At 33.8% G+C, this 14,503-nt stretch overlaps 2 protein-coding genes across 3 annotated transcripts in view; one reads left to right on the forward strand and one right to left on the reverse strand.

The window, feature by feature from the left end:
• Positions 1–3,999, reverse strand: part of crb2b (crumbs cell polarity complex component 2b) — a 28,565-nt gene extending 24,566 nt beyond the window's left edge. For both annotated transcript variants that reach the window (XM_026217167.1, XM_026217168.1), the window contains exon 1: positions 3,712–3,999. In XM_026217167.1, coding sequence (XP_026072952.1) covers positions 3,712–3,778 — 67 coding nt within the window. In that variant the 5' untranslated portion in view covers positions 3,779–3,999. The remainder of the gene's footprint in view (positions 1–3,711) is intronic.
• Positions 4,000–8,992: 4,993 nt separating this feature from the next.
• LOC113052742 (uncharacterized) overlaps positions 8,993–14,503 on the forward strand; it is a 96,089-nt gene continuing 90,578 nt past the window's right edge. Inside the window, exon 1 of the mRNA XM_026217170.1 lies at positions 8,993–9,121. Coding sequence (XP_026072955.1) covers positions 9,112–9,121 — 10 coding nt within the window. The 5' untranslated portion in view covers positions 8,993–9,111. The remainder of the gene's footprint in view (positions 9,122–14,503) is intronic.

Genomic DNA, 14,503 nt, shown 5'->3' on the forward strand with positions numbered 1-14,503 from the left:
CAATGAATATATCGGTTACGGTAATTTGGGCCTCATCAAAGACTGCTAACATCTGCATGTTTTCCCACACGATTCCAGCATTAAATCATCTACAGCAGACCGATAAAGAGCCATTAGAAAAGCACAAGTGACCGTAAATCAGATAACTGCACACAAACATACATTAAAACCAATCACAACAAAGTTGAGCTGAAGTTTCCCCAAATCCTGTTTTGATTAAAACTCTAAAGCTGTCCGTAATAAACACACAGGTACAGCAAGTCTCTTGCCTAAAGGCATTTTATGTGCAGTCTCTTTCTGTCTTGTTATTGTTTCCTTGTCATATCCAGTCAGAAATATCTTTCATATTTCAACCAGCTGTTGTTACCAACCTCAGAACGAATGGGAATCAAATTCAAGAATCTTCTTTGAACATTCAGCTTATTTTAACATACAGTTCAGTTTATAGCATCATCATTTGCTCTTTTTGAGTCCTAATCGTTCAGATAGGCTGTAAAAATTAAAAAAATTAAGTATAAACAACATTAAACTTTATTTTATTAATGCAATTTTCTAATACTGTGCTGTTATCCTCTTATTTGAACTCAAAAGTACTCATTGCTCTAAAGAAGCTTCACAAAAATCATGTTAATGTTTATAACAGTTTTCTTTATGCCTTATAGTTGCATTTAGCTGATTAGGCAATAATATAGTTTCATTTTCTGACAATACGAGCAATAAAGCTCTTGAGATTTGCTATATTATGTAAAAAAAAAAAAAAAACTTAATATGAGTGTACTGTATGTTTGCAAATAAAATGCACGTACTTATATATAAGTTAATATATTATATAAAGAATTGGGTGATAGTATAGTTATATTTTGCAACAAAAAAAATTAAGCAGTTGCTAAATTATACAGTTTTTATTGCTTTGCATGAGTGTACAGTATATATGCAAATAGATTTGTATTTAATATATATATCCAAATTTAAATACCCACCTATATGCTTTAAGTAAATGTTTAGTGACTGATGTAAACGATCAGAGATTTACTGTTAAGTAAGTATTGCTTTGTGTGAGTATGCATGTACCATATGTCCAGCTTTTACTATATCACTGGGTGATAATTTCAAATGTCTTTTTATGCACGTTTATCTAATAAACATAAGGAGATAAAAGAAAAAGCTGCAGCTGCACTTCATCAAAAACTCATTTTGGCTTGTGAAACACAACGCAGCACCATTAGTGTCTGTCCTGGGCTGAAATGTTTTTGTTGATGTGATTCAGGGGGGAGCGTTGTACTCTTGTGTTATCTGCAGCCCTGATGACCTCTGACCTCTCTGTGTCCGACAGATCTCAGAGACATGAGCCTCCTCTGAGAGATGGATGAATCCAGTGTCTGGTACAGACTCTCACGCACAGGAGAGGGAGGAGAAAACACACACATAGGAAAACACTCAAAAGATTTTTTCACTACAGTGGCAACAATCTACTAATGCGTCACAAGCACGTTTCTGGATATAGCTTGGAAAACAACAGTAACTTTACATGTTGTTTTCAAACCCAAACTATAAGTCTATCCCGTCACAGTCACGGCTTCATCACAGCTTAGGGATACAATGCAGCACATTCAGTCAAAAACATGCGAGCTGCTATTGCACAAAGAGTGAAGTGGCTGCGCTCTCCAGCAGGGTTTCCATGGAACGGGTCAACTATGCGGCGCGTCTTGCCCTGCGCTTTCAATCTGCTCAAAAGTACCCAGAATTCAGGCTTCCCGCAAATGCAGAAATAGGTCACAGCTTCATTCGAGGTGGAGCACACCCGAAATTACTTAGAATGAAACTCCCGCCAGAACAATGAGACACACACTCATCAGATGACGCACAGCTGTTTAATTCATAAGCTAGTGATAAACTATGAGAAACACGCTTTCTATTGCTTGAACTAACAGTGTGTGTGTCCTCCTGAAGCATGTGTGTGTGCTGGTGTTTTGATTAGTGATCAAATGCACCATTAACAACTGCTACACCAGAAAAAATACTGTTCCCTAAACACACAAGTCTAGCAAAACCCTATAACACACTACAAATTGGAAATGCCCTAACAAGAGCCCACAACACCTTACAGTACTGGTAAGCAAAACCCAAAAAACTGTGGTTGACTGTACTGAATGTGCACTTCAAATCCTATGAAAGAGTATTTTTTCTTTGCAAATAGTATATTAATGCAACAACAGAGATTGCATTTTGCTTGTTTTGAAACTATTAAAAATTGCACTTTGTAATCAAATTCAAAAAGCATTAATGCATCTGAAAACATTATACGTGGTAATGCATAGAAACATCTCATGCAAAGAAACCGTTAAACAATGAGACACCAATGAAGTAATGCATTACTACAATTTATCTGTAAAACCATGTGTTCATGCATACGTTTACCCTCAGACCGAGTGACAGGGACATGCTGAGGAGCTCAGCAGCGTCTCAATGGACAGTGACTGAGTGTTTGTGCTGAATGCTGAACGCCGTGTGTGTCTCGATGAGGGGCTTTTCTGATTATCGCTCATTCTAAACAATCTGATGGCCAGCTGGCTGCACTTGTCCTCTACATGCGCTAATGCCCAATTACTGCAGCTCTTCTCTTACAGCTCCCAGCGCCACACAAATCCTCATACAGAGACCGAAAACTCTCCCTCTTTCACACACAAAATACATCTGCCGACAGAACAAAGCAACCTGCCAACTGCAGATGCTCAACTTCCTACAGCAGAACTCATCAAGAGCCACTTGTTGCTTTGAATCTTTTAATTGCACGCTAAAATGGAAGTGAAGATTTTGGTTCAGTAGTTGTCAAAACAATACTTTGTCTACTACTTTGTCGATTTATAAGCACTTTTTATGAACCTAGAGATTAAAGTCTAGAAATTAGAGTCTACATGGAATATTTGCACGTTCAATTATTAATTTGTCACACGATAGGACTTCTAAAGTGAATTGCAAAAAAGCTCATATGTGATTATAAATGGAGAAAAATATTAACTATGTTACAGAAATGTTTATACACTTTCTCTAATTCATTCATATACACATTAAGCTAAAATGCCGATGGGCATGTTATGCATAAACTACTTGTTTTCTACTTTAACAGGTTCAGAAGTTTGGGCTCTGTAAGAGAATTTAAAAGAAAGAAGTTTCTTCTGCATTTATTTGATCAAAAATACATTAAAAACTGTTAATATCCTTACCATTTAAAAACAGTTGTTTTCTATGTGAATATATAGCGAAATGTACTGTAATTTATTTCTGTGATGTGCAGCATGTGTCTTCAGTGTCACATGATCTTCAGAAATAATACTAATATTCTGATTTGCTGCTCAAGAAACATTTCTGATTATTATCCATGTAAAAAAAACTGTTTATTTTTGTGGAAACTGTGAAGCATTTTATTTTTCAGGATTCTTTGATGGATATAAAGTTTAAAAGATCAGCATTTATTAGATATTGACATCTTTTGTAACATTATAAAAGTCTTTACTGTCACTTTCGATCAGTTTAATGCATACTTTCTGGAAAATAATAATAATAATTATAATACATAAACCAAACTTTTGAGAGGTAGTGTAAATTAAAATGTTTCTGAACACACACACACACATCGTTTTTCTATTAGTCATATGAGCTTTACAGAAGAAAAAAAAAGTCAAATATGAAAGTATCATAAACGTGTCTCACCCAACTTGAACATCAGTGACAGCAGGACTGCTCTTTTATATCGTAAATAGATCGGTCCAAACTCCATGTCCTGAACTGATGCTTGACTTCCAGCCTCTAAACCCGCGGACACGCGCTGAAGTCTCCCCGCATCACGCGCTCTCTCCTCCGGCGTCTGTCTGTCCGTTTCTCGCTGCGGAGCTCCTCTCCACGGTATGATGGAAAACACGGTGTGGATGTTTGCCAGGGAATCTGTTCTCCTGCTGGCTATCAAATCTTCCTTCTCTTCTCTGTCTGTATATCTGTCACTCTCTCCCTCGCTTTGATTTAACTCCACCCTCTCTCTCTCTCTCTCTCTTTCTCTGTGAATGTTTGAGTGTATCTCTCTCTCTCTCTTCCTCTAGGAGGCAGATGGACAGTTCCTCCGAGCACCTTTACGTGACCTTCATCACAGATGAGTGTTAGTTAAACCCGACAGCCCTTGAATAGTTAACAGTGTACTTGTTCAACAATCCAAATGCTGTTACAGGTTTACATAGCATTATATGTTAGATGCTGCAATTGTTCACAATTTTCTTATACATCACTATTTTGTAATGTAGTCTCCCAACATGAAGATTATGAGAAATGCATGGCTATTAAGCATGCATGAAAAATAATGAGGATGCATGATTATTAATATTAATAAGAAAAATGTTGCTTAGTTTTAGAAAACATTCACTTTTGAACCAAAATCTCTAAAGTTTAGATCAGTATAATTTGACTATCTCTCTCTCTCTCTCTCTCTCTCTCTCTCTTTATATTTATATATATATATATATATATATATATATATATATATATATATATATATATATATATATATACATTTACTGCAATTTTTGCAATATTTTCTTTTGTTATGGCTTTGTTGTCCTTTTTTATATTTTTATTTTAGTTTAGTAATTCTAGTATATCAAAGTTAAACTAATAAAAAATGCAAAATGTTTTTTGTCTTCAGTTAATACATATATTTATTTGCATTTCAAGTGATTAAAATGTTTATTTTTTATAGTTTTAATTATTTAGCAACATGGCTTAAATGTAATAAAAAAAAGAAAGATATTTTACACAATTTCGTGAAATTGCACGAAATATCTTTTTTTTTCTAGATTATAACTGAACACAACTTGCTCAGTTAAACATGCAAGTAAAACAGCCACAAATGTGTGCAAACTACTATTTTAAACAATAGTTATTTTTCATATACTATTTTAAAAACAGTTAAGACAATAAAACATGGGCTAGCAAAATCACATAATCAGCAATTGATCCAGTGCTTTAACACAGCGTCTGATCTCTAATCGGATCTCGGGGAACAAGAGCAGACGCTGTTTAATTAAACTCCTGATGTAAATACAGGTCCACATCCCTCATGTCATGCCAGACTCCTTCTGCATTCCTCACCAGACCCTCATTAAACTCCAGCGGGGTGCTCCTCTGCTCTAATGCACTCAAAACGTTCCAGACATTTTATTCAAATGAGGGAGATTATAAGCTTTACTACACATTCTTGTGTGAGGTGTTTACCATGAAATCAGGTCTGTGTCCATACAACATAAAAACACACAAATCAAATCTAGTTTAAGCTTTTAGTTGCATTTATCTTTTATAAATGTCTGAATGCAATTTATTAGATCAGGTGTGTTTTTTATTCACTTACTTCACTTTTGCATTTGAATTGTTTTGATGTTTAGTGGATGCATGACGTCACTTCTTCCCGTACAGACATATATGACATATACTGGCCTATATGTAATGCAATATATAATTTTCACATTTACACTTACATATACTGTATTCCCTGGGTAAGAGATATTTTTATAACATATTAAATCCCCATAGTAATATTTGTATAGGTATATACAGTATGATGATGATTTATGTAGGAATCCATATTTGGCAGCAAAATATATTTATTTATATTATTATTAAAACAACAAAAATCTCTCAGTTTTTATAAATGTACTTCTTATATTTACTTGTATAATATCAACATGTTTTGGTTTATTTTAGGATGGCTATGCATGCACATGATATCCAAAAATGTGTTGCACATACATTAACATATGTAATGTTACAGGATAGATATGTTTATTAATACATGAAATTGGTCCAATTTCTAATAGGTTTCAAAAATGTTTTTACTTCATATGAAAATATATTTCATAAAGTATATGGAAATACAAGATATGTGCAAATATTACACGTGTCTCAGGTTCACACGGGTGTCCTTTAATATTTTGACATGACAAAACAAAACAATATTGTTTTTTCATCATTTCAAACCAAAACAAACTTCTATTTGTCAAATATTTTGCAAAAAAGTGTGTTTGTGCATCTTTCGTTGCAATAAACGGCACTTGCTTTGTCATTATTTGCATCTAATTTCAGATGTTTAAGTGTCCAAATACGTTATATATATTTTTTAAATATATATATTTTTAATAATATATGTATATATATATATATATATATATATATATATATATATATATATATAGAAACATAATATATTTTTCTTATATATTTACATGCATATGTGTGTATTTATATATTTATATATACATAATAAATATACACAGCACACACACACATATTATTATTTTGGTCAGCACTAATAAAAACATTCAGTATTTCACAAAATAAGAAAATATTTTTTCAGATTGATTTATCATACACAGTATGCCTGTATAAAACTGTCTATAAAACTGACAATTATAACAAATAATAGCTTTTTTGTTTGTGTGCATAAACACAGTTCGAGGACGAATTGAAAATAAGATTTGCTGATAAGAAAGCACAATGACAGATTTGCATGCATTTTTTTTAAGACCTGTGATTTTGGACTATTGGAAATAGTTTTCATTTGGGAGAAATAAAATGATTAGATATGCTTTAGTATAGCATGCATCAGTAAAATAAGGCCCTTTAAGAAGTTAGTGGCGTGTGAGCGTGCTGTAATCCGTCTTATATCCACTGCTTCACTCAGCACTACTACTGACTCATGTACTACATTATTACAGCATCAGCTAAAGCTCAGTGAGGGAATAAACAGCAGTCAGAAGATAGTGAAGCCCTGACCACACACACACACACACACACACACACACACACACAGACTGAAGTGACTCTGAATCAAGATGAAGTGAGTGAACGCAGAAAGCGTGTGAGATTGAGTCTGATGCTCTTAGACATCTCCTGTATAAACCCATCAGGAGTTCATCAGACTGGTTTAAAGAGCTTCACCAAACACTTGGACATCTTTTGGGCTTTTAAACAGAGCCCAGTGCCTATCACTTCCTCCTTTTAACCAATCTGCTCTATTTATGTCTATCATGCTGCCATTTTAACCTGTAACTAGTCACAAAATGTTTTTTTTTTTTTTTTTTTTTTTTTTGGAGCATCACATTTGATACATCAGGCTTTTGTGGCTCATAATGTCATGTTGTCAGGAAAAACGTATTCGTTTTATTTTTCATCGGCCCAAAGTGACCAAAAAAATACAAATGTAAAAAAAAAAACGATTGTCAAAAAAAGGCTTTTGACAGTCGTCTTTTTTGTCTCATCTCAGTCATGCATTGCATTGCATTATATGTTTTGATAAAATAACTAACCATTTAAATATCATATTTTCGGGAGATATAGAGTGAAAACTGTCTATGCATTTTATGTAAGTATTTGCTGGACTGTTATACAGATCTCATTGATTTACATTACAAACTTCAGAATCTTGAAGTTTGAATCTTCAGAATTTTATCGAATATCAGCATCTGCACCAAACTGCATATTTTAGCTCACTTTGGGCCACTGAAAAAAAAAAGTCACTTTCACTTTACAAAAATCAGTAAAACTTTTACTTAAAGAAAAAAAGTCAGATGACAGAAGGCATGAAGTAGATTGGTGTGACATTTCCAGCAAAGTTTTAATCATAGACTTTCAGAATCACTTTGTCTCATCAAAAATCCTTCTAGTTTACCTAAAAACTCTTTCTCTGTGGATAAAATAAATGTGATATTTTCTTCTGGAACTATGTTTCAATCATCACCCAAAGATTTCGCCGACAGAACAATGAAAACATCTTTGCACGCAGTATAAACTCTCTCTTATCTCCAGCAGCTCCGCTCTTCTGCTCGTCAGATTGATGTTTCTTAAAGCCCCACTCCATCTCATCCCACATGTTCGTCACGCTGGAGGAATTCAACCGGGAAAACACGGATGTTTCGCCTCATTCATCATCTCTGGAGTTTTTCACTCTGTAGAAGTGTTTGGAACTCAATGCACAGCTCAGTTTTTGAGATGCATGATGTCACACTCAGTGTTGAACACTACAGGAGCTAAAGCAGCAGACAGACACTGTTAATGACTGGAACTGTAAACAAAAATTAGACTTAAACTTTTTTTTTATCACTTTCAAGTCATTTTAGTCCTTTAAAGAAACCCATGCCAAGCAAAGTAATCATTCCTATAGGCATGAGTGAAACATTAATCTGTCAGCTAATCAGTGCTCTCTACTGGAAACTTATAATAATAATGACAATAATGTTTGTAGGATATAGACCTGGATGGGGAAATAAAGGACTTTCTTCTAGTTTAAGTTACAGGAGATTCATTAGAAAGTCAACATCAGTTTTCCCCTTAAACATGTGCTGGATCTGCTGTTTAAAATATGTATAATTATTAATATTATAAAAGTAATTTAATAATTGATTTAATATTTCACAATATATATGACAAATATATATGACAACATTTTATTGTAAAATTAATTTAAATTATGTGTGTGTGTGTGTGTGTGTGTGTATATAATAAAATAAAAAAATTATAATTTAAAAGATATTGATTTAAGTAATTTATCATTTTATAATTGAATTTTTAAGTCATAAAAATTTAAATATTATATTTTTTTAAATATAAAAATGTTGTTGTATATATTTAAATTTCCATTTAGAGGTAGGGTTATAAATATATTCCTTTAAATGAAAACTTTTATATTAAAAAAAAACTTATAATTTACATTTTTGGTTTTATATATATATATATATATATATATATATATATATATATATATATATATATATATATATATATTTCAATTTAATTATTTTATGCATGACACGTTTGTTTACAAGAACAGACACATGAGGAATGTTCACAAGGACACTCATAAACACAAGCACACGGTCTCAGTCGTCAATTATTAAACAAACACAATACTGTTCAGAGAGAGAGAGAGACAGAGAGAGAGACAGAGAGAGCCAGAGAGAGCGAGAGATCACACAGCCATTTCACACAGACACAAACACACACGCAGCGTCGACACACTCCTGCTGGATATTTCTCAGGATTATTCTGTGTCCTGACGACCTCTGACCTTCCCTGATGGACCCAGGTAAAATGACCGGCCTTTATCATTCATGCTTTCAGTCCAAACTCATGGAGACGTGTTCATCTGGTCAGAACCAGACTGAACCAGTGTTGTCTTGGTATTACTGATTTACTTTCATAGTTTTTGTTAATACAGTGAATTAGATTGGAATTTTTATATTTTCTGTTCTCACTTTAATTTTACTTAAAAGTTTTTGTAATTTATAAATAATTGTCGTTTTGTCATTTTTATTATTCTTTTTTAAATATGTTTCATTTAATCATTTTTATCTTGTAGTCTCTTTATGGTTATTGTATTACTTCAGTTTAAATTAAACAAAAATCTAATGTTGCATTGGCAACTAACTGAAATAAAACCAGTTTACATATTTTTATAGATTTCATTTGTTAACATTTTATTTCAAGCAATGACTTTTTTTGAGCATGTCTCGTCCAACATTTCGAGGAGCTCGTAACAACCAGAATTCAACGTTTCTTCATTTGAAGAAAAGCATCTCAGAAATCACCAGATCATTCGGTCATGAGTGTTATTGAAGGATCTTGTGTGTCAGCAGTGAATAATTGATGGACTGTTGTGGAGGTGAAGGTTTCTGAACAGAGAGTGAGTTTCAGGTGAAATATTACTGTGATGTGTGCAGCTGCACATAAACAATAAACTGCAAAAATCACCTCAGTGTTTATATTTTCAGCCAATGTCAAAGAGTTCTTCTGCAATTACTGTAAACTCTCAGACTCTCGTCATTGGTTGAAGTGACTCTGAAGAGGAAATGATGCTGAAAATTCAGTTTTGCATCCCAGGAATAAAATTCAATTCAAGATTTTAAATTTCCTTGTTCCTTTTTTTTTACATATTTCTTATTTTTTAATTAATTAGTCCTAGTTATTTTAATAATAATTTATTTAGCAAAAATGATGCCTTGGTAACTAGCTGAAATAAGTTTGAGATTTTTTTTGCGTTTTTTGGATATTTATTTTATTTAAAGTACCTTTATAGTTTTTGCATTATAAAACATTTTTAAACTACAAAAATATTAAAGATAATCTACAACAAATATTTCGAAATTTTAAATCAATGCATTAAAGTTACAGCATTACAAAATAAGTTGCACAAAAACAACATAAAAGCTTGGATCAAGTTGATCAAAAGTGTCAGTAAAGACATTTATAATGTTACAAAAGATTCTATCTCAAATAAATGCTGTTCTTTTGAACTTTCTATTCATCTGTGAATCCTGAAAAATTAAATGTATCAGTTTCCATGAAAATATCGTGCAGCACAATGGTTTGCAACACTGATAATAATCACCGAATCATCATATTATTCTGATTTCTGAAGATCATGTGACACTGAAGACTGGAGGAATGATGCTGCAAATACAGCTGTGCATCACAGAAATAAATTACACTTTATAATACATCTACACAGAAAACAGTTATTTTAAATTGTAATAATATTTAACTATTTTACTGCACTGTTGCTTAAATAATTGCATCTTTGGTGAGCAGAAGAGACTTATAAAAAAAATTTTACAATCTCACTGACTTTTTCACATTTTTGAATGGTAGTGTATTTTAAAATAACATCACCTTTAACTTCTCATCTGTGTGTCCCGTTCATCAGCCGCTCCTCCAAACATCCCTGATGATCGAACACATCCCGTGTCTCCTGGGCTCCAGGAAGCTCATGATTCCTCCAGACAGAGAGAAGCCACGACATTACCCAGAATCCTCCCCGCCGTTCCCACCATCCAGACCAGCAGCGTCCCACCCAACCCTCCTCCATACAGCCCTCGGGATCCTAAAACAGCCTGCTTCATGTACCCCTCACCCCTGCCACATTATCCCAACCAACCTGGAGCCAATCCTGCTTTCTACCAGCCCTCCTTCCTCCCTCGCTCCACTTATCCGTCCTACACTATCGTAAGATCACGCTTTATAATCTCTAACACTCATAAACTCATGAATGTGATGCCGCTGATTTAAGTCTCAAGCAGAAACAATAACTGATAATATATAAAGTATTCACACAATGGCAGCAATTAATAAATTATTGAGTTTCCCGAATACTTTTTTATTCTGTCTTTTAAAGTTTCCTCTAAAAATCCTACATTCTGTTAAACTATATAACGTTGAAAACTAAACGCGTGAAGTCTTTGCCGTTTTCGTGTTTATTAATGTCTGTTCATGTAATGCAGGGAAGCTTTTTTCATTTTTTTTTTCAGCCAATCAACTTTGATGTAAAATATTAAGTTGAAATACCCCTGAGGAAGTGAATATTTTAATAATTTCACAAGAGATTTGCATGATCACATTTTTCTTATCGCATAGACATGCAGACATAGACATAAAATAATTATTTTGAATTTTTTATGATTAATTATTAGCTTTTTATCAACTCAAATCAAACCCACTCCAGTTCTTACATTAACTGCAGTTTGAAAAACCCTGGTGTAATGTAATGTTTAATGCATTTTTATGACGTTGATATCAAAGAATGAAATGTCTATTTCTTTATCTGTGCTTTTAATATCAATGTGGTACATTTAATGGTAAGTTAAAAACAAGTCAGGTAAAAAGTAATAAAGAAATGGAAAGCAACACATTAAATTAAACATTATATTTTGAAATATAATTGTCATTTTTCATTGTCGTTTTTAAAACTTCTCCAGCTCCAGTTGTTTTATCTAAATTTGCAGTGTATTAGACTCATACAGGTGCATCTCAGTACATTAGAACGTCATGGAAAAATGAATTTATTTCAGTAATTCAACTCAAATTGTGAAACTCATGTATTAAATAAATTCAATGCACACAGACTGAAGTAGTTTAAGTCTTCTTTCTTTTAATGGTGATGATTTTGGCTACATTTAACAAAAAAACACAAATTCTGCTATGGAAGCCCAGGTTTCTTTGACAGTGGTCTTCAGCTCATCTGTATTGTTTGGTCTCTTGTTTCTCATCTTCCTCTTGACAATAGCTCATAGATTCTCTCTGGGGTTCAGGTCTGGTGATTCTGCTGGCCAGTCATAAACACCAACACCATGGTCATTTAACCAACTTTTGGTGCTTATGTGGGCAGGTGCCAAATCCTGCTGGAAAATTAAATCAGCATCTTCTAAAAGCTGGTCAGCAGAAGGAAGCATGAAGTGCTCCAAAATTTCTTGGTAAATGGCTGCAGTGACTTTGGTTTTCAAAAAACACAATGGACCAACACCAGCAGATGACATTGCACCCCAAATCATCACAGACTGTGGAAACTTAACACTGGACTTCAAGCAACTTGGGCTATGAGTTTATCCATCCTTCCTCCAGACTCTATGACCTTGGTTTCCAAATGAAATACCACACTTGCTCTCATCTGAAAAGACTTTGGAGGAGTTTGGACCAATGGCAACAGTCCAGTTCTTCTCTTCTTCTCGTCAGGTAAGACGCCTCTGGTGTTGTCTGTGGTTCAGTAAATTCCTTTACTCTTCTGTGTGTGGTGGCTCTTGATGCCTTGAGCCCAGCCTCAGTCCATTCCTTGTGAAGTTCACTCAAATTCTTGAATCGATTTTGCTTGACAATCCTCATAAGGCTGTGGTTCTCTCGGTTGGTTGTGCATCTTTTTCTTCCACACTTTTTCCTTCCGCTCAACTTTCTGTTAACATGCTTTGATACAGCACTCCGTGAACAGCCAGCTTCTTTGGAAATGTATGTTTGTGGCTTACTCTCCTTGTGAAGGGTGTCAATGATTGTCTTCTGGACAACTGTCAGATCAGCAGTTTTCCCCATGATTGTGTAACCCAGTGAACCAAACTGAAAGACCATTTTGAAGACTCAGGAAAATATTGCAGGTGTTTTGAGTTGACTGGCATGTCACCATATTCTAATTTGTTGAGATGGTGAATTTGTGGTTTTTGTTTGCCAAAATCATCACAATTAAAAGAACCAAAGACTTTGAAATTCGATGCACACAGACTGAAGTAGTTTAACACAATTTGAGTTGAATTACTGAAATAAATTAACTTTTCCACAAATTTTCTAATTTATTGAGATACAACTGTACATCAATTAATGCATAAAATGCAGGTAGTTTATTATTTACCCATTTGCATAATTTATATATATATATATATATATATATATATATATATATATATATATATATATATATATATATATATATATATATATATCATTTTTCAAAATGCATTTGTTCAAATTGCATAATTCTGTTAATTTTGAAAACAATTACATTATTGAGTTGAAAAAGCATGAACATGGTTAAAATATGCCTGTGGAACAAGCAATATTCATTTGTTAAATTGTTAAAGACTGAAACAAATTGGATTTATTGATGATGGCACCTTTTGTTTTGATTATTGTTATTATTCTGCTTCCTCTTCGTTCTGGGAGTCTATGCTTGCAGAAAAGTTATGAAATTTGTCCGACAGGTAAAGGACAGTCTCAATATTAACCATAGCAAATTTGGAGTCTCTAACTTAAACTATCTAGCGCCACCAACAGGCCAAATTTACACTCATCCTTCAAATTAGTTTTTTTTTCTTTTCCGATTCCTCAAATGCATACCACAATTTAAATTTCTATGTCTCAAGATTTTTCGCAATTTAACATTTGCTGAAAAATCTTCTGTTTCAAACTCGTCCTAGACGGCGTTTCCAAAATTAATCTCAGATCATCTAAGTTTTTGATATACAAAAAGTGTTAGAATTAGATGAAGTTTGCGCAAAACTAGACATGGGGCTGTATCTCTACAACACTTAAGTGGATTCTGACCAAACTTGGTATGTGTTATAACAAGTATGACCTGAGGGCACATGAGTAGTTTCGGTACAGCGCCACCAACTGGTCAAAAGATATAACACAAAATTACATTTCTGCTTATAACTTCTGACCAGTTTGGCTACAAATCACTAGATCCTCATTAGATTTGGAATGGCATACTGAATTTTATTGTTTCTGTTTGGATCTAAACGTCTATCACTTGATTTCAGTACATGAATGGGCTGCCACTGGGAGATGAGCAGCCGCCGTTACCTAAAGATTACCTGGTTGAGTCTCTGCTGGTGACCATCTTCTGCTGTATCATGAGCGGCCTCTTCGCTGTCATGTACTCGCATGAAGTGAGCACCTGAAACACAACGTATTAGTACAAAAACATACATGTACAAATAATAAAGTGATACTCATTAATGACCTCTCTACAGACCCGTGCAGCGCTGAACAGGGGTGACATCCGCGAAGCTGAGAAAACGTCCCAGAAGGCTCGTCTGCTTGTCATGTTCAGTTTAATTTTCGGCACATTTGTTTTTCTGGGCTGGATTAGTTATGTAGTGATAGTGGTCTGTTTGTAGAAACTTACTTCTGCATTCATTTGATCAAAAAT

This window comes from Carassius auratus, chromosome 33 (genome assembly GCF_003368295.1).
Source record: "Carassius auratus strain Wakin chromosome 33, ASM336829v1, whole genome shotgun sequence".
Classification (NCBI taxonomy): Eukaryota; Metazoa; Chordata; class Actinopteri; order Cypriniformes; family Cyprinidae; genus Carassius; species Carassius auratus.